Consider the following 25,787-nt stretch of genomic DNA (forward strand, 5'->3'; position numbering starts at 1 on the left):
GACTTTGGAAGTAGTACGAGGAAAGCAGGTGAAGAACTTGTTGCAGCTGAGAGAACAGGGATGCTGCCAGCTTGAAGTATGTTTGCTGAGACATAGCACATGTGGCAGCATGGGGAGAAATGGCGAAGTGGAGAGAAGGATGGATCACGCATGAGGGAGAAAAAGCTATTGGAATAATAGGGGCTTCTGGACAATGGTAAAGAAGATAATGGGAAATAAGTAAACAAAGAGATAAAAGAGAATGAATAAAGGTGTATGACAGTGGCGTCATTTCTAGAGGAGAATTGTACTGAATCAAATAAGCTTGTCTTCAATGGTCTAGGGTTCCATATGTGAGATGGTATTTACTCAGGGAGGATGGCAGTAATACCTCAGCCTTTTATGTTGTGGTCTTCACATGCTGATATTAAAGTATTGTCTAAAGGAAATCTGTACTGTTATGTTGATTCTGCAGCTAGAGAAATACTGTCTGTGTGTGTAAGAAAGAGGGGGGGAAAAAGAGAAAAAAGAAAAGGGAGGAGTGTGAAGAAAAGGCAAGAAAAAGATAGCAAGTATGTCCTAGGGTGGAATATAAAGATAGCAGGTACCTGTTCATAGTGTGTGCATGTACAGTGCTGCTGTAGAGAAATAAGTTGTGTTGAATTTCTTGGTTCCTAAAGTGAGGATGGAATAGGGAAAAGTTACTTAGATAATAAACTTTTCTCAGTTTTATCAGCTTGGTTGTGGTGCTGAATGAATGCATGTTACAGCAGCATCAGTCTGAGAGCTCACATAGGACAGCTATGTGCACACAACAAACTGCAAGAGTTCAAGATTTCATTTCAAAGTCAATCTTTCTAGTTTTCAGGATTGCAAAGGTATGTTTCTGTATAGAAACAGGACATGGATTTGAAACCAAACTGTTCTAGAAAACATGTTAAATAGCCTGTGGTTGCTAGAAGTATGCATTTCTTTGCATTTCATCAGGGTGTTAACTGTGAAGGCTAATAATTGCATTTCACTATCAACAGCCACAGTTTCAGATATGACTTTTTAACAGATGGGCAGGAATAAAGTTCTGTTCCTCACAGGGGGATAGCTTGGTAATTACTGCAATGCAACTGAAGGAAGGAGGAATTCAAGTGAAAAGAAAGAAGCATTCTTCTAAAAAACTGCTTGTTTCTCTCGGGCAATGCTCAGACATCACAAGGTGCAAATGTAGGTAATTCTAAAGGTTGGACTCAGTCTCTTTTTTTTTTTTTGCACCTGCTGTTAATATCAAAGAGAACAAAGTCTTACGCTTAAACTCAGAGCAGAGATTGCCAGTTCCATCAAAGAATTTGCCAGTGATGGAGCAGAAGAACTTCTCCTGAACCGTGCAAACCATCTTGGGGAAAAGTCTGCTTCTTTTTACTGGTTGTAAAATTTGGGAAAGTGAAGAAAGGGGTTGCAAGAGAGAGTAATGGGGGAAAGCTGGCATTCCTGTTATGACAGTAGCTGTGTATGGTCTGTGCTACGTGCTAGCAAGATGCACACACAGCTCATGGTGAATCAGTACAATATAAGTCACTATTCGCCTTTTCTTTTGGATTTTTGTTAAATCTGTTCTTTAATTCATGTAAAAAATAGAATTTCTATGTTCTAATTGAACACAGAATTGAAATAACTTATTTGTCTCTAGCAGATAGCTAATTATAACAAAGTTCTGTCATAAATTAACTCCAGATTTCACTATGAAAACAGGAAGACAGAATTACAAAAATTCTGATAGCCCTATTTAGTTCTCTTGCAATAAAAATGGCTATTCCAATAGTACTAGGTAACAACAGTGCTATTGCCTACCATGCCAACCATTACGTCGTTTGCTGTTTGTATTTCATTAGTACCTCAGAGGCCCTGGTTCCAGGCCAGGATCCTGTTCTGCGGGACATAATTCAAAAGATGGTCTTTGTATCAAAGACCTTGCTGTGTTTATGGTGCTTTGGGTTTATAATAGAGCATCTCAGTAAAGAGAGCTGCTACTGGAGTTTTAATTTATTTAAAGGACAGTTTTTCTGGAAGGGTGTCCTCTGCTTTTATTAAAATAACTTAAACCCAAAAAGACATTTCACTTTCTGAACACCCTTTAAATAAAACCAGTAAATATTTGATCTTTGTACTGCATGGGATAGCACAAAATGGTAGATGGCTTCATAACGTTCTGTTTAGCTTCTTTTATAGTCTTTTATAGGAAATAAATCTGAGTAAATATATTGCAAATGTTTCCAGTTATACCTTGTCACTACCTTTTTTTATCATTTTAAAATGAATCTTATTTCGCTTTTTATTACAATTTAATATATAGCAATATGTCTACCCGAAGATTTTGCAATCAAAAATGTCCTACCTTTGCACTTGAGCTATCTTCTTTCCATAAAGAATTGCAGTTTTTCCCAGAAAAATAATGCTGAAAACTTTTCATAGTTTAGTGTGTTTCTAAAAGGAAAAAAATTGGCAGGAAAAGACATGGTCTTCACAGCTTTATTAATGTACCCACCATCATACATCACATAGCATAGTGCTTCTAGAGAAACTTTTATCATTTATAGTTCCAGCCACAAAACCTTTCAGCTATGTTGAAAGCTGAGCAGAAAGTGAAGTGACATAAGAAAAGCTGAACAAACTACTGAAAGCAAACAAGATTTTTTTTCCTTTTTCTATATGTCTCTGAACAGACCTGCACTTCTTAAAAAGTGTGTTGGTTTGATTTTCTGAATGAATTGCAGTTCATTTTGGATCTCCCAGTATTTCTTCTTCTCTTGGACTAGGTAATTCCCCAAAACATTTTCAAGATGGCTGCTAGGACATGTTTGCATGTTACCAACACTCAGAGTTAATATTCTTGTGGAAAAGAGGTGGCTTGGATGGGTATTTGTGGGATTCAAAGAAAATGGCTGATACATACCCTTTAAACAAATTTACTCTTTGCATGAGTACAGTGTTTGAGAATAATCCTTTGTAAAAAAGAATCCTTTAAAAAATGGAGTTATTTATAAATTATTCTAAAGTTTTATAGAACAAGACTTTAGGAAACAATGTTCTTTCTGGAGGTGTCTGATTTGTAATAACAATTGGACTGGATGATAATTACTATATTCTGTAGGATCATTTAGCAGAAAATTCATAGAGGGAAAAAATTATTTGGGGCTGTATTTACTCAGCTCAAGAGCTTGGGGTTTAGCTGCATTTATCCTTTTGCTCTGCCTGCCCCACCTTTCCAGCAGGTTGCCTTCTCTCTGTTTCATTGTGGCTGCTTCTGCCGCACCCACATTCAGGTAGTTGGTTCCATCAGCTCTGTCATCCTCTACTGCTGTCATCCTACATTTTTATAAACTCCTTTTCCCCATAATCTGTCTTATTTCTTCTTCTTCCCCCCCCCCAAAGAATTGATCATATATCATAGAATGAATTCTTAGGATATAAGGATGAGACAAGAGGATTTACCAGGCAGAAGAGTGGGACCGGACAAAAAGTGATACGCTGTCATTCTTAAAATGGAGCAGACAGAATTGGGAAAGAACAGATATTGGTTTTAAGCTGTATTTAATACCAAACAACCTTTGTTATAACTTGATTTTACTTTTTCCCCACAATGTTTTTCTTAAAGTGTTTTGACTAAGATTACCAAATTATTGCCAAATAGGCTTATTTGTTGCTTTCAAACCAGGCCTGTTCCTGTAAGCACGATGCATGCTAGACCTCCTCATGGCTTCATTGGGCACTCTGACTCCTGAGTTCTCATGAAATCATATTTACCCATGCAAATACAACTAAAGACTTTTGCTCACCGTCGCTGACACAGGGCATTCATATCAGAACCCTTGCACCTGATGCAAGGGGACACATCAGAGTATTTTAGCTTGCATTTTGTTGTGTTTCAGAGTTTTTAAAATCCTTTTTAGGGGGGATGATGTAGCAAATCTCACTGTTTCATATCAAAAATTCCTATTGCAGTGGCTGAGACTTTTCTGGTAAAAGATGTGGGTGTATGGTTAGTACCACAGTGGGATCAGTGACTTCATCTCTCTATGGCAATGGAAATTGTGATGCTGGCTGAGCAATGAAAACCCAGATTGACATTGAAGAACAAATGTGATTCATCACTAATTTATCCCCAGGTGTTGAGATGAAGCATATTTAACTTGTGTGCAAATCAGTATATTTTACAAATATAGATTTACAGAGCTTGAAAATTAATTTTCACTGTTATCTAATTTCTTCTTTGTGATTGCTTTTGCTTGCCCAGTCAAGAAGCAGGTGACCAATCAGGTATGAATTGCCAATGGCTAATGAAAACTAATCTAATGAATAGTTCGTAAATAACCCTTAACCTGAAAGCTGCTTTTCTAGAATATCTGATAATTTCTTAAAAATCAAAATGTGTTTTGCTTGGTTTGATGATTATACATATACATATTTATACATGCACAACTGACATGCCTTGTATAAATAGACAGATATCCAGTTTCAGGCATTGATATTTGAACAACTGCAGTTTGGGTGAACAGCAACTGAGGAATTTAGCACAGATTAGCACAGTTAAACAAGATTTCTGCAGTTATAAATTGACGATGTAAAGTTTCAGAAATTTACTCTTGGTATTGACAGAACAATTGGGACTAATCTGTCTAAAGCAGCTACTTTAATTTTTTTCAGATGACTAGCTCTTGTTTTTTGTCGGTCATTTCAGTCTGATTATCTCTTTCATTTTAAACATTTTAGTATTAGAGATTTTCTAATAAGAAGTTGTTAATTGCTAAAAAAATAGGCTGCAATAATAAAACACAATTCACTAAAATTTTGTTTCCATTAGCTAAGATTTCTCTTGGAGAATTGAAATGTTTGCTGGATCTCTAGTCATTGTGCAGCATTTACCACGGAAAAACCTCTGTATTTAATGGTTGGACTTAAGGAAATAAAAGCATCTCACACAAATAGACATGTGAGATAGAAGTTATTAAACTGTTTTGATAAAGTCATACGAATATACTAAGAGGAAGTGAATCACAAAAGCAGATTCAGTTTTCTGCATTTCAGTTTAGGATTTTTAAGCAACAGGAGGTTTTAAGAACCATGTAGATGGAAACACTTTAGTAAAACCTGCCCTATCTGAGTTTTTTTTGTATTGTTTTGCAGGTTTTTTGTTCGTTTAATTAGAGTCTTTAATATGTTTTTGCATTTTAAACCTTTTGCAGACTCCGTGGATTGTTTCTTACTGTTACAGAACATTCAGCTGCTGGAAATACACTTTAATTTGAAAGCGTTGTTATTTTCAGAGGAGCATCTCTTGCAGCCTTACAGATTGATACATAAAGACTCTAACAGGAGCTGGTGTGTATTTTAGCATTAAAAGAAGTCCTGAAACGATAATATAAAATACTTGAACGATTTGAAATAAAAGCCAAAAGCGTAGGTTTGTACTGTTTTCAAAGCAGGAGTCGAAATTCGAAAGAGCGTCCCTAATTTTGAAGCGAAATAGGAAGACTGCGGTAGTTTGATGAGGACTCCCGCAAACACCTGGACCCGGTAACGCAGCACCTGGAGTGGCGGCGGACGACACAAAGGTCTGATCTCCGGGAAGGTAGAGGAGGAAAACAGAATCTCCCGCGTTTCGGGTGCCCTGCTGGCAGCGACGGCAGAAACATCTTTTCCGCCAGTGCCTGCAACGGTTCCAGCGGTGTCCGCTCCAGCCGCGCTCCGCGGGGCAGCGCCCGCCCTGGCTGCGCCGGGGCCCCGCCGCATCGCAACAAAATCTGCTGCCAGCGGCACGGCGGCGGCCCCGGCTAGGTGGGCACCACCGCTGCGGCAGCTTCTCCGCCCGCTGGCGGGTGGGAGCGCCGGGGGGACGCGCCGTCTGCCCGAGGAGCGCCATTCCCTCCGCTCCGTCCAGGTACCTGCGGCGAGGAAGCCGCGGCCGCGCCGTCCTCCCGCGGCGGGGTGGCCCTGCGGCGTGTGCTGTCCCCCTCAGTCCAGCCCTGCAGGCGCCCCCCGCGCTGGCGGTAGGCGCCGTGGTGCCCGAGGGAGCTGCCAGCCTGGTGCTCGGGCAGCGGGCACTGAGCCCCAGCGCCCCTTCCGAGGGCGGGGGAAGCCCCGCTGCCCGGCAGCTGCCCGCCGGGCGAGGGGAGGCGACGGCTGGGCACGGCGGCCCCCGCCCAGGTGAGCTCCGCTGCCTGCACGGGCGACCCGAGTGATGAACGATGCTCGCCCTTTCCCGGCGCTGACAGGGCTGCGGGGCGAGGCTGTCCCAGGAGGGCAGCCGGCGGAGGGCTGCCCGCAGCCCGGGGGCTCCGTCGCGCTCATCAGCGGCGCGGGGCGTCAGCTCTACGGCGCCTGCCGTCCCGCCCAGCCCGAAGAGATTGCCCCGGCCGGGCTGAGGGGAGCCCCGCTGCCGATTGGCGACGCCAGCCCCCTTTCCCCACTGCCGGAGGTGAACTCTGGTGGGCTCGGACCTCTCTGCCCGCCTCTCGACGGCCGCTGGCGCCCAGGACAGAGGGAGTTTAGGGTGAAACGAAATACGCAGGGCCAGGGCTTTCAGCGCGGTCCTCGGGTCCGCTCCGATTTGAGCCCGTTTTCGGGCTTCCCTTGACCGGCCGTTCTCCCGGCGGCTGCCCCGCTGAGGGACTCGGTAGCGCTGCCCGCCGAGGCGCCGTGCAGGCGGGACGGGCGGACTGCGCCCGGGCTGGCGGGGCGAGGCGGCGGCGGCGGGGTGTTCCCCCGACGGGGGCTGCGGGTCGGGACCCCAAATGCCAGGCGACATCAGCGCGGGTGCTGGGTGGCGGCTGGCCGCTGCGACAGGCTCTCTGACGAGCAGCGGCTCCTTTGCCGGCGGAGCAAGGCCGGTGGCAACCCCAGGGCCAGGCTGCACCCGAAGGAAGGGTCTGCGACGGCCCCTCGGGGGGCCGGAGGGCTGGGGCTGAGGGCTAGGTGGCTGCTAGTGTGCCAAGTTGTGGGGAGAGCGGGGAGAGGGCCGAAGGAAACACGTGTGATGGGGAGGGACTGTTCCTCTTCGCATAGGAACGGTGTTGGATGTCCCACAGAAACGGAGGGGCAGTTCTGTGGCGTCTCCATTCCAGGCACCGCAGGGCGTCTGCCTTTTGATCTCAGCGGCTGGAAATATACGTTTAAAATAATGAGACCGCATAGGGAGGATCTTTTCCTCGTGTCTCTCCCCGCGTTCCCTTTAGGTAACCGCTGTGCCGTAGTTCCCGTGTGCGCGCCTGGCAATGAGAGGATGGGAGGGAGGAAGGCAGACTGGGAAGCGCTGGCTCCGCCAGTGGGCGTTTTCTGGCGGCCGAGGCTGGTGCTGGAAGCGGCACTGCAGTGATTGTATCTGCCTCTTTGCAGGCGAGCGCGCACATACGGGGCAATATTTGCCTCGCTCGAAGAAAATACAGATTGTTGCCGTTTTCTTGCTCTGAATGCGAGGTGGGAGCATGGGGAAAAGCGGACTTTAAAAGGGGATTGGAACCGTTTAGCGGTCAGTAGCTCCCTGTCCCCTCCGGCCTAAAGGGGGAACGGAAATGTGAGGATTTTATGAGGGCGGGGAGCCAGGGTGCGAAGAAAATAGTGCCCGGGGGTTGCCGGAGGGAACGAAGGACTGATCCGCGGTAACCCTTGCTTTGGCTCCGTCCTTTTTCGGCTTCCCCTTTCGCTTTAGTCCCGTATCTCTCCTAGGCGTCCTGCCTTAAACTGCCGCGAAAGGGAGGGAAGAGCGGAAGCATGTCCAACCCGGAGAAGCGGATCTTATCCCGCCCCTCGGCCCCCCTGGCTGCAGCACTCGGGGAAAAGCTCGGCTCCGGCAGCCGCCCGCTCCATTCCCATGGCCAGAGCGGTGGAGGTGGAGGCAGCGGCGGGTCTCCTCCTCCTCCCCCCGCTCCTGGAGGCGGCTCGGCTGCCTACAGCTCCCTCTCTGTCCTCCTAACAACCACCAGCAGCAGCAGGAGCCGCGCTGAAGGGACAGCCTTTTCTGCCGTCTCCGCCAGCATCGTCTCCAGAGCGGCAGCGGCTCCTTTCCTCGCTCCAATCCCCTCCTTTTCCTCCGCTTCTCCATCTTCTTTTTACTTCTTGCCGCCGCCTCCTCGTTTCCCCTCCTCGTTTTCCTTTAACCTCACAAGTCTCCAAGGGAGGGAGGGAGGAGGAGAGGCAGCGAGAGCGGCAGGAGGAGGAGGAGGAGGAGGAGGAAGAGATGTTGGCGGAGCAGCAGCAGCAGCAGCAGCTCACTTGATCGCCCATCCAGGCGGCAGCGGCAGGAGGAGACTCTTCTGTTCTTCCTCCATCCAGGGCTTGCTGCTCCGTTCCGCAGCCGGCGGCCCTCGGCAGCACCACTCCCGGCCCCTCCTCTCCCCAGCCGCCTCTCGCCCGTGGTCCTGCAATTCCCTCGCTGCAGCAGCAGCAGCAGCCCGCGGCGACGGGATCCGAGGAGGCGACGGCCCCGGCGGGAGCAGGACTCCTAGGCGGCAGCAGCGGCAGAGAGGCGCCTTCTTCTCCTTCTCGTCTCCCCTGCTCCTAGGGCCAGACATGGAAGATGGATCTAATTCTGCAAGCTGCTTTAGGAGGTTTACGGACTGTTTCTTGAATACAAGTAGGTACCCGCTGTGCCCGGCGGCGGGTCGCGCGTGTCTCGGGGGAAGGCGAAGGGCTGTGTCCGAGGCTGGGTGCATGCCTCGTGGAAAGGGCATTTCTTTGTGAGTGGGGGGGAGGCGAGGACACAAAGGGGCCGTATACGTGGGGCGTGCGTGGACGCATGGAGGAGCGGCCGGGTGTGTATTGAGGATGCACGGACAAAGGGGATGCTCAGTGCAACTGAATGTTCTTTGTGGGAGCTGGCTGTTAACGCCTCGAGGATTTCGGCATCATTCCGGGATCAGACAACTCAACGTATATGTATGTCAGCCCTTTACTTGGTACATGCTTAATTTGCTCAGGAATGACACGTAGGGGATTGGGGACTGTCCCCCCTACTTACTTGAAGTAACAATAAGGAAGCATTATGGTATTGGCAGTTGACAGAAAAGCGGCGACGGAAGATCGAAAAGGGTGAAAGGGATCGCTTCTTTCTGCAATCCCCCGCCAGATCTGCCACGCGCGGTCACATTCCATATTTCTGATCCGGCTTTGGTACCGGGTGCCGCCTTCCACTGGCCGTGGCTCGTTGTAAGGCGGGCCAGGAGCCGGAGAGGAAACATGTGCTCCTTGCTACTGGGGGGTTGGCGCTGGAACGGGGGTAGTGACCGGCTGGTGGGGAGGGCGGAATAAAGGGGGCACTGAGGCGCTCCGTACAGGGCGCCCCGCAGCCAGCCGTTCCCAAACCCTTGCCGGCTCCCACCGAGCCCGAACGCGGGGAAAGGGCGCGGGGCCGCGCTCTTGCCGTGCCGGGAGACGGGAGTGGGGCCGGAGCTGCCGCTCGGCCTCCTCTTGGTGAGGAGCTCGGCGAGTGCCCTCCCCGTGCTGACCGGGGGAGTCCGGCGGGAGCGGCCCGAGCCCCGAGGCGGGCTGTGGGAGCGGAAAGGAGGGCTTCGCACGACAGAAACTCCCCGTTCTCGGGGATGCGGCCCGGCTCCCCCTCGAGTGTCTCGCCCCGAGCCTCCCGGTGCCGCCAACCCCGCTCCGAGGCGCTTCCCTGACACGCCGCGTCCCGCAGGGTGGGCGCCCCCGGGGCTGGGGCGGCCCTGGAGCGCCCGCAGCTTGGGGCCGAAACCTCCCGGGGTCGGGCTACCCGTGCCCCACCGCCAGGAAGGGAAATGTGCTGGGTTTCAGTGTGGTCATGGGACGAATGAATTTCCAAGCGGAGCGTGTTATCTGGGCAGAAATAATATTTTTATTTTATAAAAAACTTTTTTTCTTGCCCAGTATTTTGATGCTTAGGTGACTTCAATTAGCTGCGGCTATTTCTTTCTTTTTGTGACAGTTCCTTAATTAGTAGATATATGTCTTAAAGTGTCCCTAGACTTGCATTTTAATCTTTTAGTATACTTTGACAAAGGTGGCTTTTTGGATACAGGTGAATCGTATATAGTTCACACATGTATGCATTTTGGGTGTGTGTGTGAAGAACTATAGAGATGTTCGCTGAAATCTCATTATTTGTCTTATTGTCTTACAGCTGTCTTTAGCACAAGAGCCTGCAGTTGTGGTAGTACTAGTGTTCCACGGTAGAGGTGAATAAAAATGATTATATATTTGCTACACTGTCTTTTTGAAACTTTATTCAATAGTTGATTGTGTTACAGAGCCACATACTTGTTTAGTCTTGAGGCCTGAAGGGAATCCTAAGCTCTTGTAGTTTTAATTTTCTCTGTGTTTGAGGGGGGTAGAATGCTGCCATGCATGTTTCAAAATAAGTGGTCTTGGGAGCAAGGGACCAAGCCAGGGAATGTGTGTCATGTAGGGCAATTCACTCCTATGCTAGATTAGGAAAAAGATGATGTGGAAAACATCGTCTCTGTTCAAAACAGCTTTAAAAGTAGTGGTGAATTCAACTTAAGCTATTTTATGAACACTTGAACACAACGAACTTGGTCATCTTTCACTGATTGTGACCTCTGACTGAAGATTTTCCGGCAGGCAGGAAAGGAGCAGAACTATTCTTTCCCCTGTGAATTTACTGACGTCTAAGAAGACATGCAGCCTCTCTCTCTGTGGAAACACTTTTCCATGTTCTGCAGCCTGCTGTCATGCAACTTTCAAGAACTTAAATGTCTTATATCTCTACCCCTCTCTTGAATGTGATTGAAATCGGCCAATGGGCTCAAAAGATATTAGTGAGATCAGATAGACACACATCCACATGCGTATGTACATATGTGGACACCTCCCTCCCTCCCCGAGTGATTGCATAACTCTGATTTCCTTAGGAAACCAGGCTGAAAGAAGGAGTGGAGGGAAGTTAAACAAGATACTATTCAGATCCAGTGAAGCTACTGCAAAGAACACTTGTCAACTGTTTGGAGTACTGTGCACAGTGCTGGTTACAGTGCAGCCGGAAGGCTGTCATTGTTTTGAAGAGGATGAAATCATGTTAAATAATGAAGATAATATTCTGCATCTCATAGGTTTTGTTTCCTAAACCATATTTAAGTTCTAAATCATACTTATATACATATATACATTTGACTTTAAAGACAAAAAGAAGTCTAAATATTTTCGCAGAGAAACTGGGGAGTTCTGTAGGGAACAGAATTGAGATGAGCCCTTTTGGAAAGGAGATTTAAAAGTGACATAACAGAATCCTTTCCAAGAGTGGGAAACAGTGAAATTGCTGGAGAGGTATTCTTCTTTCACCTCTGAGCTCTTTTGACTTGTGAGCTCTCCAGTCAGGATTTTGTTAGAAGATTCTTCATATTAAAATTTTAGATTCTGCAATACACAGTTTGTGCCATATCTGACTCATTTAGTTTTCAATATTCCCAACGAAGCACTGGACTGCAGAAGCTTATATGAACTTTGTGTGGTGTGAGTTTTTTCTTAACTGTTTAAAATCTTGGTGCATAACATGGTGTCTTAAGAAACTTTTAGTATCGAACATCCTGGATCAATAGTCCAGTGGAGTTCTATCATACTTAGGATACTGCAAGTTACCAGATATCCAGTATTTCAGGTTTCTGGGAAATGTCTTACATTTAGGGGAGCATCACATCTTCCTTCTATGTTCAAAGTCTCTAAAGGTGCACGTATAGAATATGTCATCTGTGCGACAGTGTGCCATGAGTCTACTGACAGGTATGAATATTTTACAGTAAGCTGGCTTTCTGCTTGTCAGAAAATTATCAACATAATGTTATTTTATACAGTTACCTTTTTTTCTGACTTTTTTCTGTTTGTTTGTTTGAGATGCAGCAACTTTATCCTATACCTTCACATGCCAGATGCTAAGACTTTCTGATTAAGTAGTACTTTAGGAAAGAATGGATGTAGTAAGATCTGTAGTTCTGGAAAAAAATAGCAATTAAAGTTTAAATAAAGTTAAAATTATTCCTGTTACCTACACTACTGGGAAAGTTAATCTTGGCTTGATTCTCATTTTTTTCTGATATATGTATTCATTTTTTGCAGTCAGGGTGTTTTAAGCCAAATGCTTAAAAAAAAAAAATTCAGCGATGAATCCCTTATGTAAAGGTGGACAGGGTTTGGTTGTACAATTAGATCATGCTTAAAATGTAGATGATATAAAAAAATTTCATCATGATCTAAAAAGTTTTCAACCCACGGATTCTGGCTCTGGGTTCATTGAAAGCAAAATTGTCATTTAAGTGGTATATAGTTAAGTGGTGTCATTGAGTGGTTGCCATCAGGACTGGTGTTTCATAGTATCACATTTTGCTTTAGCATATAGGAATACCATATATCCTGGTCTGCAGCACTGCCATTCTGTTTAGTGGGATAACAGAAAAATATATAGGGCAGACGGCAAGGAATGGCATGGAAAGGGAATGAAAACCATGTAAGCACAAGCAGGTAACAGTGAAGAAGGGCTTCTTTGTCCAAGTCAGGTGTTTTTGCAAATGGTTGTCTATAAGACATGCAGTTTACATTTGAAATAACTAATTCTCTGTCACTTTGACTCCTCAGCTCTGCTGCCCGTGTTTGCCTGATGGCTTGGGGTTACTTAGCACTCATAAGCCTTGAGAAAGGAGAAGACACCTTCACTGTTAACTAGTAGCCTTGCTCCTGTAAAAGGGACTGCAGAAGGTGTGATTATGCACACTGGGATAGTGTAGGTGAGTTGGTAAATGGTTTATTTCTGCCACTTGTGTGAGGAGGATGGCAGCTCATTTGTGATTCTAGCACAAGGCTGGCAGCTCCATTGAGCCCATTTGTGTCCTTTTTCCCTTTGCTCATGTTTAAGCCATACGTATCAGCTGGATACAGCGAAAAGTGAAAACCTGAAACAAAAAGATGGGGTTTTATTTGGCATATATATGACTTAGTGACTTGATTTTGAAACAGTCGTGTAAATGTTTATTTCCACTGATGATCCAGGGCATATACTTGGCTGACTTGCTTTTATATTGTCTGTTGTACAGATCAGTACAACAGTAACTTTTATTTAGTTTTAAGATTTTATGCTGTATTCTGATACAGCTAGAGCGTGCCTAACATTCTCTCAGCATTATCAAATCAATAAGTCAGTTTTAGATTCAGAAAATTAAGAATGAGAGTCTGTGAATGAATGGATTTATAACTTGGAAATGGCTTATGCAGCTTGTTGGTTGATGTTAACCTTGCCTGTGTTTAAAATCATATTTCAATTTGAGTCTAGTATCAGCTCAATTTTTAATGCTACTTTAAAAAATATTTTAGTTTCAAGTCATTAATACTTTAAAATTCAATTTTTTTTACAATATTCTAATTTTTGCACTGCTGGCACTGTTATCATATTTTAAAAGAAAGCTAAAATCATGAGTAAAAATATATAAAAAGAAAAGAGCTGTTTGAGTTTTTTTTAATTGTTTTTATACTCCCTCTGCTGGCTGTTTCAATTACAAGTACCTGTACTCAAACATTTTTACTAAATCTGCTCTTCCTTTTACTGTTTTATCAAATAAGCAGTAAAGTGTATTGATTTCAAGCTGTATTTAAATTTTCTTAAAAAAAGTATAATTGTTAAATGAAGAACACTATTTGCAGGAATGGAAAGTCTGACACTTTTTTTATGGAGCAATATTTTTATTTTTGTTATACCCTGTATTGATTTGAACTCCTTTCCTAAAAACGATTGAATCTTTGAGTGTTTCAACTGCATCTTCACTAGTAAATACCACAGAAATAACAATTCATATATTGTTCCAAAATATTTGGTTGTCTATTTCATTTTTTGTAACAAATTTACTGCCCAACTTTGTTTTATGCAATAAAACATAAATAATGATGCTATGTTTTGTTATGTTAAAAAAAATAAATTAAGTCATGAGTTTGACTTACATCTGCTTAATTAGCTACAAGGCTGCACTCGAATTATTCTGAGGATGTAATGGATAATTTCTTAAGGTACTGGTTTTGTTACAGTAATAGTGTACAATAGTGTTCATCCAAAATATTTGTAGCACCCAAAAATTATAATTCTTCGTAACTTCAGAGATTATATGCAAGGGTTGCCGTATGTATTATTGAAATGAAGCCATTGCATTCTCCATGGGTGTCAATTATGGCTAAAACAGTTCAATATTTCTTGTTGGTATTTCTGCCTGCTCTGTAGTGTCCTCACTTGTGCTGGTACTTGGCTTCCCACGGTGGGAGTTTGAAGAGTGCCACCTACTGATTGACAGCTCTGAGAGCGCTACTGCCTTTCCTGTCTGAAAGCTCTCGCAGCTCAGCCTCTCTTGTCTTGTGGGATGTGACAAGTTGATGCAGTTGAACCTGGCAAGTGTGTTGAATCAAGTCCCAGCTTTGACCTCTTCTATTAAATTATGCTATTTTTTTTGCTAATTTGTTTCAAGGTGAGGACACAGGGTTTTCATCCTGGGAGGTGGGCTTCCCTTGCCCCCCTTATCACCTTTTTAAAAGCTTTTGAGAAAGGGGTGTATTTCTGTAGTTTCTTCACCACTCCTTGTCAAGCTGTCATAATTAGTGTGGGAGGAACCAGCCTGGCTGATGTTTATTGAAGACTTTGGCTTCTGCTATGCCAGACGATGTAATGATGTGTTGCACACTCGAATGAGACAGTTCGAAAGGCACATAACAGATCCATAATCATGACTTTGTTAACAAATGAACATTTCAGAATGCTTATGATGTGATTTTTTTTTTGCAGGGGAGAAGGACAATCTTGTTAACAAGTTCTGCATTTTTTATGGTAAATTCATGAATTCATCTTTACTATCAGTGCACTCTGAGAATGCTTTATTTCAACATAGAAGTATGCTAATTATGTTCTTAGAAAAAAAAACCTAGCAAGTGTATGAACTAGTTTAAAAAATGTATCATTTACATACTTACAAAGAACTCCTTTATTTCAAAATTCTTTTTATATATCTTTTTCTCAGTGATTTATTACCACAAGAAGCTTTCTTAATTCCAAGTTCCTAAGCACCTTGTCACAGGTGGCATTAAGAACAAGAAATATTGGTTTTATAAATTTCATATTCCTTTGAAAAATACATTGATAGCAGGTTTTAGTTTGGGTGAGATTTTTAACGATAAAATATGACATCATTAAGAGATGCCAAATCTTAAAGCTCAGAAAGACTAGAGATGGGGCCACTGTATCACTTGAAGGCTTTCTGAAAAGTTCTGACTTGAGAATACTAAAAGAGAAGGCTTTTGGATGTTATTTACTATTTTCAGAGAAGCCATACTAATGTTATTGGTATCTAATTAAAATAATAATAAAAAACCCTAAATGTAGAAGCAGCAGTAGTAATCTCACCTTCTTTGATGCTGGGACCCAAAGAAGAGATTTTCAGGGTCTGAGACCAGTTAATCCACCTTCCTTCTGGAAACTGTGAAGATTTAATGCTTTCATTAGCACTTATTGATCTGATTCCTTATTTCTGCATTATTAACCAACGCTCGTGCAGCAGAGCTGTACTTCTCTTAACAAAGTTTATTCAGCTGTTAATGGTTTCAACATTCTTTCTTCCTCTTACCCTTCCACGAAATCCCCTAATGTCAAGCCACAAATACTTCCTAAAGAAAAGAAAACTTTTGCATCTGAAATTCTAATAACTTTGTACAGAAACCTCACATCTCTAATCCTTCTGACCCATACGTACCCAGGATAGCAGGTTTTTGCAGCTGCTGACAAGCATTGCTATGCTCACCTTAATAATACTGCTTGCTTTGCTTCACCCTGTGGGGAAATTTTGGAAGTAAAGATGGCCCTTTCTTTGTCATATATATTTTAGTAGGATTTCTGCAACATTGGGGTGTTCTGCTGCTTCAGAGAATAAAAGGCTTAGCCTGAATTATGGGAGTTAAATGTGCATCCTTTTTATTATTTTGTAGTTTTCCTCACTGCCTAGTTTTTATATCCCCATTGTATTTCTTCCATAGTGCCTTATTTTATTTGCTTCCAAACTGGATAAAGCTATTACCCTCTCTTGTAATGGTCTTTGACTTAGTGTAAAGAAAAAAAAAGTGTCTCAGTGTTTCACTAATGCTCTTTTTTTCCCTAACACATAGCAGTTAAATTTGTGATAACTCACTCTTTCACTTACACTGGGTTTTTTGTGTCTATATTTTGGTTGTCTTTCATGCATATACAGATACCTTGACAACTTCTCTAGAGTGAATTCTTTTTTGGAACACAGCTCGGTCAGTTGTCCTTTCTTTGTGTGGCTTTCTTTTTCTTTCAGTTGTATCTGTAATTTCAACTTACTATAATTTCCTCCTTGTCCACCCAGCAGCTTATTTTAGCTGATGTTTTCTTCTTGATTGCTGAATTGTTTTGATTTTGTTTCTTCCAGCAGTGGGCTGGTGTCTTAGCCTGTTCTTTTTACAGTGTTTTTATTTTACCTGACTGCTTTTGTTGAGTGAAGGCACTATGGTGCTGTTGCACTTCTTCTCACTATGTGTTCTCTATTTGTGGTGAGTCTTTGTATTTCCTAATCTGCCACTATCTGCCCAACCCTAAGTATGATGTCAGTAGAAATTTTTTTCTTGCTTTTTTTTAAGCACACGTAAGACTGATGAAAGTTACTGTTTGATGTAACAGGAAACTGAACTCATCTGTTCTCAAAACAGGCACTGCCTTGGCTAGTATGCTCAGGTTTCATTGTGTTAGGCTCCTGTGCCTCATTCTTGAGAGCAAATTGCTTTTGTGTGGATGTGTCTCACTGTTCCTGTTTCTTCAGTTTTCACCAGTAAAGACTCCTGAGACAATTACCCTTGGAAAGCTGCTTTGTCATGCATCTTGAGTCTTAAATGTAGTTCTTTGGCCTTCAGCTCATGATTATGAACGCAAGGAGGTCTTGGGATAAGAGGTGACTTTTGAGAAGTTCTTTGAAGACATCAGAGAATGTGGATGACCTGCAGTTTCCAACGTCTATAGAACAGTGCATTCCTCATACAATTTCTGGCTTAGCTGTTGTGGTGGTAGAAAGAACTGGATCATTTGGTCTGTTGTAGGAACTTTAACAGACATTTTCATGGGTAGGAATTTGCTTGTAGTTTGCATGGTTGTTTCAAATCTTTTTTGGACTTTTTTCGGAGTGATAAGCAATGCTTATACTTTTTGAGCTAAGCACAGAGAGAATGTGGTCTCGAACTTTAGTCCTGTCCATTCTGCTTAATTTTGAGAGTGCTCCTTGGTCCAGTTTAGGGTGATGCCTTACTGTCTTCATGTGTGTCGGGAATAAGCAAAGGGGGACTGTTCCCAAAAGGCGGCGTTGTACTTGCCTCTTCTGACCTGGAGAAAGGAGGAGAGTTTAGCTTTGCAGACACAAGGTGTGTCATGCCCCTGTACTTTGTGGCTAGAGACCAGGCTCTGGACTGTTTTAATTACTTGTATAAGGGCATAGCCATATGGACCAGCAGAGGAACCAAACAGTCTAAACTGTTTGTGGCAGTAGGCAGACCTTGTTTCTGCAGACCTTTTTTCTACAGACCAAGTTCTCCTAGAGAATGAACCACAAGCTCTACAAAATCCTGAATGAAAGATGCGTCCAGTGAATAAGGGACCATTGTTGGAGGACATGGCTTGCTGCCTGACTCAGTGCAATTATTTATATTTAAGGTCTTTGTCTCCTCAACTTGCTGCTTTAAAATAATTTTTGAAAGTTGTGGCTAAAATGTGTAAATGAATGTTCATAGGGGAACAAGAAGACACAAAGTTTGTCAGTTGACAAGGACGAATGAAGTGTGTGTGGTGATATCACATATCTTAAGTTAATGAAAAATGATGGAGACATATCCATCCATGACAGTAGTATTGAAGGGGTAAAAATCAGAAATAGAAAAGGGAGAAGATTTGAATGGTAAGAGAAGATAACATTTTTTTGCTCAAAGGAATGCATTTACAGCAGAAGAAAATGTTAATCCTTATAGTGAAAGCTATTTATAAACTATGAGAGGTTTCTTTTGGGGTAGATGAAAGGTGTGATATGTAAATATCTCCCAGCAAATCATTAAATTTTGAGGAAATCTCTTCAATGAATTATAAGATTTCACCGAAGTGTAAGATATAAGATGACCATTTGTGTGTTACTTTTTAATGTCACAAATGTTTTGTTTCTGCTTAACTATAACTTTTTCCTCTTTAACAACATCATAAGTGGTGCCTGGTGAATGTTATAAACTTGATGAATGAAATTACAAGATAGCGTTTTAATTTATTTCTTTACTTTTTATAGCTTAATATTCATGAATCAGCCAACTGCTATTTGACAATCTCTTGTTTATGCCAGCTGACAGTGTCTTTTACTATTTTTTAAGGTCACTGAAAGTTTACTGTTCTACGCTCTGTGTTTTTTCTTTTTTTTTTTTAATGCTTTAGTTGTAGTTTAATAACTTATCCACCTTGTTCCTGCTTTTTTTCTAACAGTTTATTAAAGTGTAATTTGGCTACACATGCCTTTTCTGTCTCTTAACATGAGTTTCCTTGGATGGCTTTATCTGTGGATATGTTGTGACTATAGCAAACATAACTGTGGTTGGTTAGTTTGCTGATGTGACTTCTTACTTTTCATGACAAGCCTTGGTGCTTGTTTACAAGATGATGTTGCAGGTGTTAGATTTGACTGCAAGGCTAATTTTTTTTTGCTTTTGTTCATTCAGCTGTCTGCACCTTTTTTTAAATATGTTGAACTACTCTCTTAACGCTTTGCAACATCTCATTATAACAACTTGTGTTTGAATCAGAGCAACTAGCCGTTCTGCTGTGCCAAGAAAGACTTTTTTCCCAAGCACTTGTAAAAAGGCGGCTTTTGTTTTTCTTGTTTCACAATTTTGCTGTTTATGGAGCTGAAGGGAGGAATAGTAAGGAAGTTGAAATCTGCTATATATATCAAAATTGAAGAGAGAACATGAGAACAGTTACACCGTTATATTGAGCAATATTGGAATTTTTAAAATCTTTTGCTACAACATAAATTGGTAAGGCTTAAGCTTTCTTTAAATATAGAAATGTCCTGCTCTGGAGTTCACTTTGGAACTTAAAACTGAGCTGACAAACTGGTTTTAAAGTCTCTTAAAATACCTTCATATTGGCTTATACTAATATAACTTTGGTAGGTTTTAGACATCAGAGATGAGCTTTGGCAATTCTACTAGTGCCAGCTGAGATACCTAACTTGCTTCTCTGTTGAAAGTCACTACCAGCTCAGCAGAGGTAGCAGAAAAAAGGCTCAAGCACATTGGCTTCCTAACTTGCGATACATGCAAAGGTTAATGACTGCTAACTTACTGAGCTGTAGGCTGCTGTGATGGATGAAGAAACACAAAGATGACCTTGGGTCCTACTCATGTGCTGGTGATCTTTAGAAGCAGATTACAAGAGGCTGTTAGGAGCAATGAAGACATAAACTGTTAAACCTGCTTGCTTCATCCCCTGTCAATGCTGGAAAGTATCTGACTCCAAAGCAAGCTGTTTTAGGAAGCTGAGATATGGTAGGTGCCTGTTAAGTAGAGTAAGTTTTCTGCTAGTTAACTTCCTGAATAAGTTCAGGAAGTTGATTTTGTGTAATCAAAGGTTCACCAGTGCTGATGGGAAGCCTGTTGACACATCAGCCTATTGCTGGGAGCTGATGAGAGGATAAACCCCCCCTTTCATCAGCAGCTCATCTTAGATCAACTTGGCTGTGCTTGGTACCCTTACGCCATAGTTTCATGGTCACTTGAAGTTCACGTAAACTAACCCTCCTGTTTAAATAAATAGTCTAATTCTTCCTCTTAAGGCTGCTCTTTCTATACATGAGTACTCCTCCCTTTTGCAGGCACATTTGTGAGTTGAAAGTGCATGTTTAAAACGTTATTTAACATGGAAGATGGAGATATAGCATGATTTATGTAATATAAATTTTGCTATCTTGTAAGTCAGCTTTATGAGGGTCTCTACTTGTATGCTCAGGTTTTTTTGTTTTGATGTTTGTTTTTTTTCCCCGCAAGACTTTTACTTCTCTTGCCCAGTACTTTACCTAGCCCACAATGTACATGATGTAGACAGGAAGTATTACTTGTTATCTTCTTTTCTTTGTAGCAAACCCCAAATCCTTCTAATTCTACAGTGAAGACCTTTCACAAAGATGGAACTGCTAGTTGTCTTTTGGGCTTTTCTACTGGTGGTAGTTGCACAAAAGTTTTGTGGGAATGAAATACATTTTTTTTTCATAGAATCACGGAATAGCCTGAATTGGAAGGCACCCACACGATGATCAAGTCCAACTCCTGGACTGGCACAGAAACATCCCCAAGAGTCACACCATGTGCCTGAGAGCATTGTCCAAATCCTTTGTGAACTCTGTCAGGCTTGGTGCTATGACCATTGCCCTGGGGAGCCTGTTCCAGTGCACAACCACTCTCTGGGTGAAAAACTTTTTCCTAATATCTAAACTAAACTTCCCCTGACTCAGCTTCATACCGTTGCCCTGGGTCCCATCTCTGGTTACCACAGAGAAGAGAACAGTGCCTGCCCCTCCTCTCCCTCTCATGAGGGAGACTGTTGTAGACTGCAATGAGGTCTCCCCTCAGTCTCCTCTTCTCCAGGCTGAACAGACCAAGTGACCTCAGTTGCTCCTCATACGGCTTCCCCTCAAGGCTCTTCATGATATTCATAGTCCTCCTTTGGACTCTCTTTAATAGCTTTTATCCTTTTCTGTGCTAGGGGCAGTGATAGTCACTTGTCACTTGCATATTACTGAAGAATGCAAAAGGAAAGGGATTAGGAAGAAGTACGAGAATATTCACTAGTTTTCTCTATGTCAATGATTGGAGATAACCTGAAATAATTATATTCACCATCCCCTGCCCCAAGCACTGAGTGAACACAAACTAATTCTCACGACAAACCTGGAAGTTTTCTAAACCAAGAGATTGTCAAAACTTAGCACACTGTCTTTCCAAGCAGTTGGGGAAACCCTATCAAAGTAGATGAGTGGCTACAAAGTAGAAAAATGGCAAAGCCACAATGAGAATTCACCATTTGGCTTCTAATCTGGGGATCTTTCTGCCAGATAACATTGCTTTAATGATCCAAGCAGAATGTTGCTATAGCTTCCTATGACTTTATTTGTTTTTGTGCGTGTCTTTTTCTGTAAACAGATCCCAGACACTGGAGATCTGGGAGCTTTGGTTGAAAAACATAATAATGCATTGTTCTCTTCAAGGCCAAAATTGAGACCACTTTAAATGTTCTTGAATTGAAAGCATGAAGTGTAAAGTAAGCATTAGTTTTGATTAGACCTACTTCTGCTGCTGCTGCTTTTCTAAGATGCATTTTAATTGAGGGAAGAATTACTGTTTTAGCAAATAACATAATGTTATATATATATATATAAATATATATATATATAATATATATAAATATAATATTTGTTGAGAAATGGTAAGAACAATGAAGATAAGTTTACCTCACCAGCATCAATAAGACTAGGGGAGAAAAAGAAAGAAAGATAAGACAAACTAGAGGATGTCCTTCAGATGCTTCTAGACTGTATTTGCAATTCATAGTTTTCTGACCACTTACCATTTTCTGCCTCATTTATTGATCTCCAGCATTAGAATTTGCAGCAGTTTTACTTCACCTTTTGCTATGAATTTGCTCTTAGTTTCAGAACATACATTCATCCTCCTGTATATTTATTAGTATGGTCTGGCCACAACTAATAGTGCTACAGTCAGTGGTGTTGCTTAAAGAGTGAAGTATTAAGCTGTACTGAGAGAACTGCAGTTAGTAATGTAATGTTTTTTATAGATGTTTTCATAACTCAAACTGCCATCTTTGCGTCAATTGGGAGATCTTTGTGAAACTATTTCAGAGCTCTTGAACTTCAAGATAGTTATTGGAGTTTGGGAGGAGTATCAGTAAAGGGTGAAAACAAGGAGAAATAGATAAGCACATTTAAAATAATACAGTGACTGTAAAGTAATATATCCTCAGTCTAGATGATGGTTACTGATAGGTTACTATGTTGCTATCCAACATGCACTTTCTCAAAACATGCAGAAGCACGGATAATGGTCACTTCCTGTCTTGTACTGCTGGAGATTTTATGTGGTCCTTTACTTACTGGTGTCTTTTATATTGTTTGGCAGTCGAAATCTGCATGTGAAGGTTTAGTCCTTCAGTTTTATCAACTGATCAGCTGATGCGCAGTTTAGCGAAACTTTTGAATTCAGGCTTTGGATTTATTTGGTTAGTTTTTAGCAGTTTATTTCTATTGCACACTTGTTTGGTAATAATCCTGTTCTGAAAAAAAACCCCAAATCTATATGTTTTTGAATTATTTTGGTAAAATGCTGTAATACAAATACTGTCATCTTACTGACATAATGCTTTTTTTTGGAGCAGTGCATAATTTGGGTGCCACCCAAAGTGCTGTTCTTGTACTTTATATGTTTTCATATTTTAGCTACTTTGCTTACATGATTTTTCTGCTGAAACACTGTGAATCAGCTCAACTCTGTGCCTGCTCAATTCAAATAAAGTAAGACAAAGACCAATAACCCCTAACCCCCAATCAATTCAGTGGGCATTAGATCTGAAGTCTGGATGTTCCTGGTGCTTTTTCTTTTCTCCTTGCTTCCTCAACTCATTGCTTGCTACCTAGAATGTCTGCTATTGCATAAGATGGGCAGAGCTTCTGTTCTTTTTTTGCAGCTTCTTGTTCATGTCTGTGTGGTCTTCCTAGATGCTGGTTTTCATGAATTCACATCTGATGCATGTATGGTATGGTCAAATTTGATTACAATTAATCATAGGGTCAAAATCTATTTGTAGGGGCAAATTTTGTAGCTGAAAAACCAGTAAGGCAATTGCATGTCTTGTTTCTTTTGACCTTCTAAAGATCTTTTGGGTTTTTGTTGTTGAAACTTTATTAGTTCTCTTGGTAGCATTGAGGTTCTCTTAATGATGGCTCTAATTTCTCTGGATTCCTGAAATTTTTAATGCGTTATGCACAAGGCAGAGATACATAGCTTCTGCAGGAGAGGTCAGTGATGTTTTCAGTAGCTTTTTCCTTCTCAAGAGTAATTTACCAAGGGACTGTGCAATCAAGTCATCATGATGGGAAGTGCATCTCAACTGATGTAATGCATTTGTGTTTCCTGGAAACAGAACAAAATCGCAGCTCCTCTTTGTTTAATGTGAGGTTTGTCATTGATTTCTGTTGCCATGATATTTACTTCTTGATCATTATCTTTATCATTTGATCATTCTGTTGTAATGGATTGTTTGTGCTTTATGAATCTGATTTCCTGACATCAGTCCCTCAAAGAAGTATTGAAAGTTTTTATTCATAAAGAGTGTTTTTACAAAATATTTTAAAATATGGTGCAACTAAATCAGATTTCAACAAAACTTCTAGTCTCTTTCTGTGCAGACTATGCTAAAACAGGGGATCAACACAATCGATACAGCAAGGTGGACTTGATAGATAAATTCTTCAAATAGTCTAAATATTTATCTAATGCATATTACTCCTGTCAGGGTTTATCTAATGTGTATTAGTCCTGTCAGGAATATATTTTCTGATGAAGATACATTGTTTCCTCTCAGTCTGTCTTGGAAACTAAAATACATTAAATTGAAACACTTTGATCCTGTAGACTGCAACCGTATGTTTAAGCCAAATCAGTTTGCTTTCCTATATTATTTTAACCATTTTGTCTAATACCTCATTTAATCTGAAGTAGAAACACGTTAAAATTCATCACTTGAGGAATTTTCAGTGTCTACAACTGAATATTATATTTTGACCAATGGAACACAGTGACTGTGTTGCTAATTTTTTGACCCGTGTTGACTTCAGAAAAAGTAAGTTATGGCAAAGTATGGAAAAAACATGAGCTCCATGTTATACAAGTGGTTGGTTTGAATGCTTGGGGTTCCCAGATGTTATTATCTGGTCACAGTTGGGAGTATATAGGACACAGAAATTTGCCATAGTGATAATTTGTAGAGTGACTAATGATGTGTAACAAATTTTTGACCAGAAAAATCTTCAGAAACACTCCAAGGAAAGAACCTTCCCTTAGTTATTCTTGTATAACCTTGGATTCAGTGGGGATCATAGCAGGGGAGTAGATAAGAGGTTTGATGCTTAGTAACTTTAGCTGATTTTTTCTGTATTAAAGGCATTGGTGGCATAGGGGGTGGGAAAGCATACAGCCAATAAAAAAAATATGAAGCCAAAAAGTCCTTCCTGTCTGCAAACAATTTGATCACCAAGTTGTTTTTAGACTTCAACCAGACCTGCATGATATTGTTGTGGTAGGTTCTGTAGAACTTTTTAGGCACTCTGCCAGTTGCTTATGTGTGCAGATATGGAAGCAAAAAAGACTACTCGCAAAGGTTCCCCTCTCTCTTGGTCATAAGGGTACTTTGATGGCTCTGTATTATTAAAAATAACAGTAATTATATTATGTAATTGTGTTATGGGTAATCCTCTGTGCTGTTTCCTCAAGGAAGTTTGAAAGCCATGGACTGAACCTCGCGTCTGCTTTGACAGGAAGAGAACGGCAGCTAGACGGACAGTTGTTCTTTCTGTATGCCGAAGCAGAGAAGATTCAATGATTGCTTTTTTATATGCTTAACTCTGCATAAATCTTGCTGAAGAACACTTCTGCAAATAGTTTAAAAACAGAAGGATTAAATTATTTTGTAAAGTAAAGCAAAGAATGTTTTTGTAACAGCTGGAAGATACTTATTCTGTTTACGGTCATTTTGTGGCTGTTCATTTTTCCAGGCCAAAGATGAATTTGCAACTCAAATCCCAATAAAACTCTCTAGACAGGAGCTGGATCTACAATTGAAAACTGTATAGATATTTATTTTTTTTTTGCCATATAGACCTTTATTCTTTTAAGAGGTGTCTTATTCTTTTAATATGTGTCTCTAAACTTTGTGAATTAAATGAAGACTGGTTTAGCTTCAGATTTCAGGAAAAATTTGGAAGCATACCATCTAGGTTGTCTGAATTAGTGAATAAGGTATGTTAAACTGGTGGAAGTTTTCTCCTTTTTCGCACATTGGCATACTCATTTCCTACTAAAGAGCAATCTCATTTGAAACAACTATCATCCTATTTGGTTTCTTTGGTCATTTAATTCATATTAATTAATGAGTTTTTCACATGGCCTTTGTGTAAAATCATACATTGACAGAAGTTCAAGGGCATGACCTGCATTTTGTGTTTATAAAAAAAATGGAAATCAAGGGAAAGGAGGGAATTGCAAGCCGTGATGGGTTTTCTAATGAAACTTCTACACAGCTCTGCTACTGATTTCTCCTTATGTGTATGTCTGATAGAAAATGAAAGGCAGCTTTCCTTTACTAACTCCTCTGTGATAAAAAATAAGATCTTTTTCTCTGGTGGCCTGAAGCTTGGGGATGTGGAGATGGTGACTCATGTTTTGCTTATGAAAGGGTTGTGATATTTTTGTGGAACTTTTTAATAAAACAGAATATTAAATAGCTATTGTAAAAAGTGGTACCAGCTGTGAAATACACTAAAGGTGCATTTCTGAATTGTAAGTTGCATTTTGGACTTGAAACAGACTTTTCATTTCCACAGTGTTTGTGGCAAGTATTAAAAGTGAGTTGTTAACGACAATGTTGGTCCTGTAGCACTTGGAATGTTAGAGCATAGAGATGGTTCTGATCGGATGCTGCAGACAGG

The 25,787-nt window shown here is 41.5% G+C and overlaps 1 protein-coding gene across 4 annotated transcripts in view; it reads left to right on the forward strand.

The window, feature by feature from the left end:
* Window positions 1-25,787, forward strand: part of PDE10A (phosphodiesterase 10A) — a 362,187-nt gene that overhangs the window by 175,603 nt on the left and 160,797 nt on the right. Inside the window, exon 1 of one of the 4 annotated variants that reach the window (XM_027686767.1) lies at window positions 7,359-8,599. The exons of 1 other annotated variant lie outside the window; for it this stretch is intronic. In XM_027686767.1, the coding sequence (XP_027542568.1) occupies window positions 7,738-8,599 (862 nt within the window). In that variant the 5' untranslated portion in view covers window positions 7,359-7,737. Of the gene's footprint in view, window positions 1-7,358; window positions 8,600-25,787 lie in introns of those variants that run through there. 2 more of the 4 variants (XM_027686777.1, XM_027686786.1) reach the window with 2 other exon arrangements.

Source organism: Neopelma chrysocephalum, unplaced genomic scaffold (assembly GCF_003984885.1).
Source record: "Neopelma chrysocephalum unplaced genomic scaffold, ASM398488v2 Primary Assembly neopelma1_23, whole genome shotgun sequence".
Classification (NCBI taxonomy): Eukaryota; Metazoa; Chordata; class Aves; order Passeriformes; family Pipridae; genus Neopelma; species Neopelma chrysocephalum.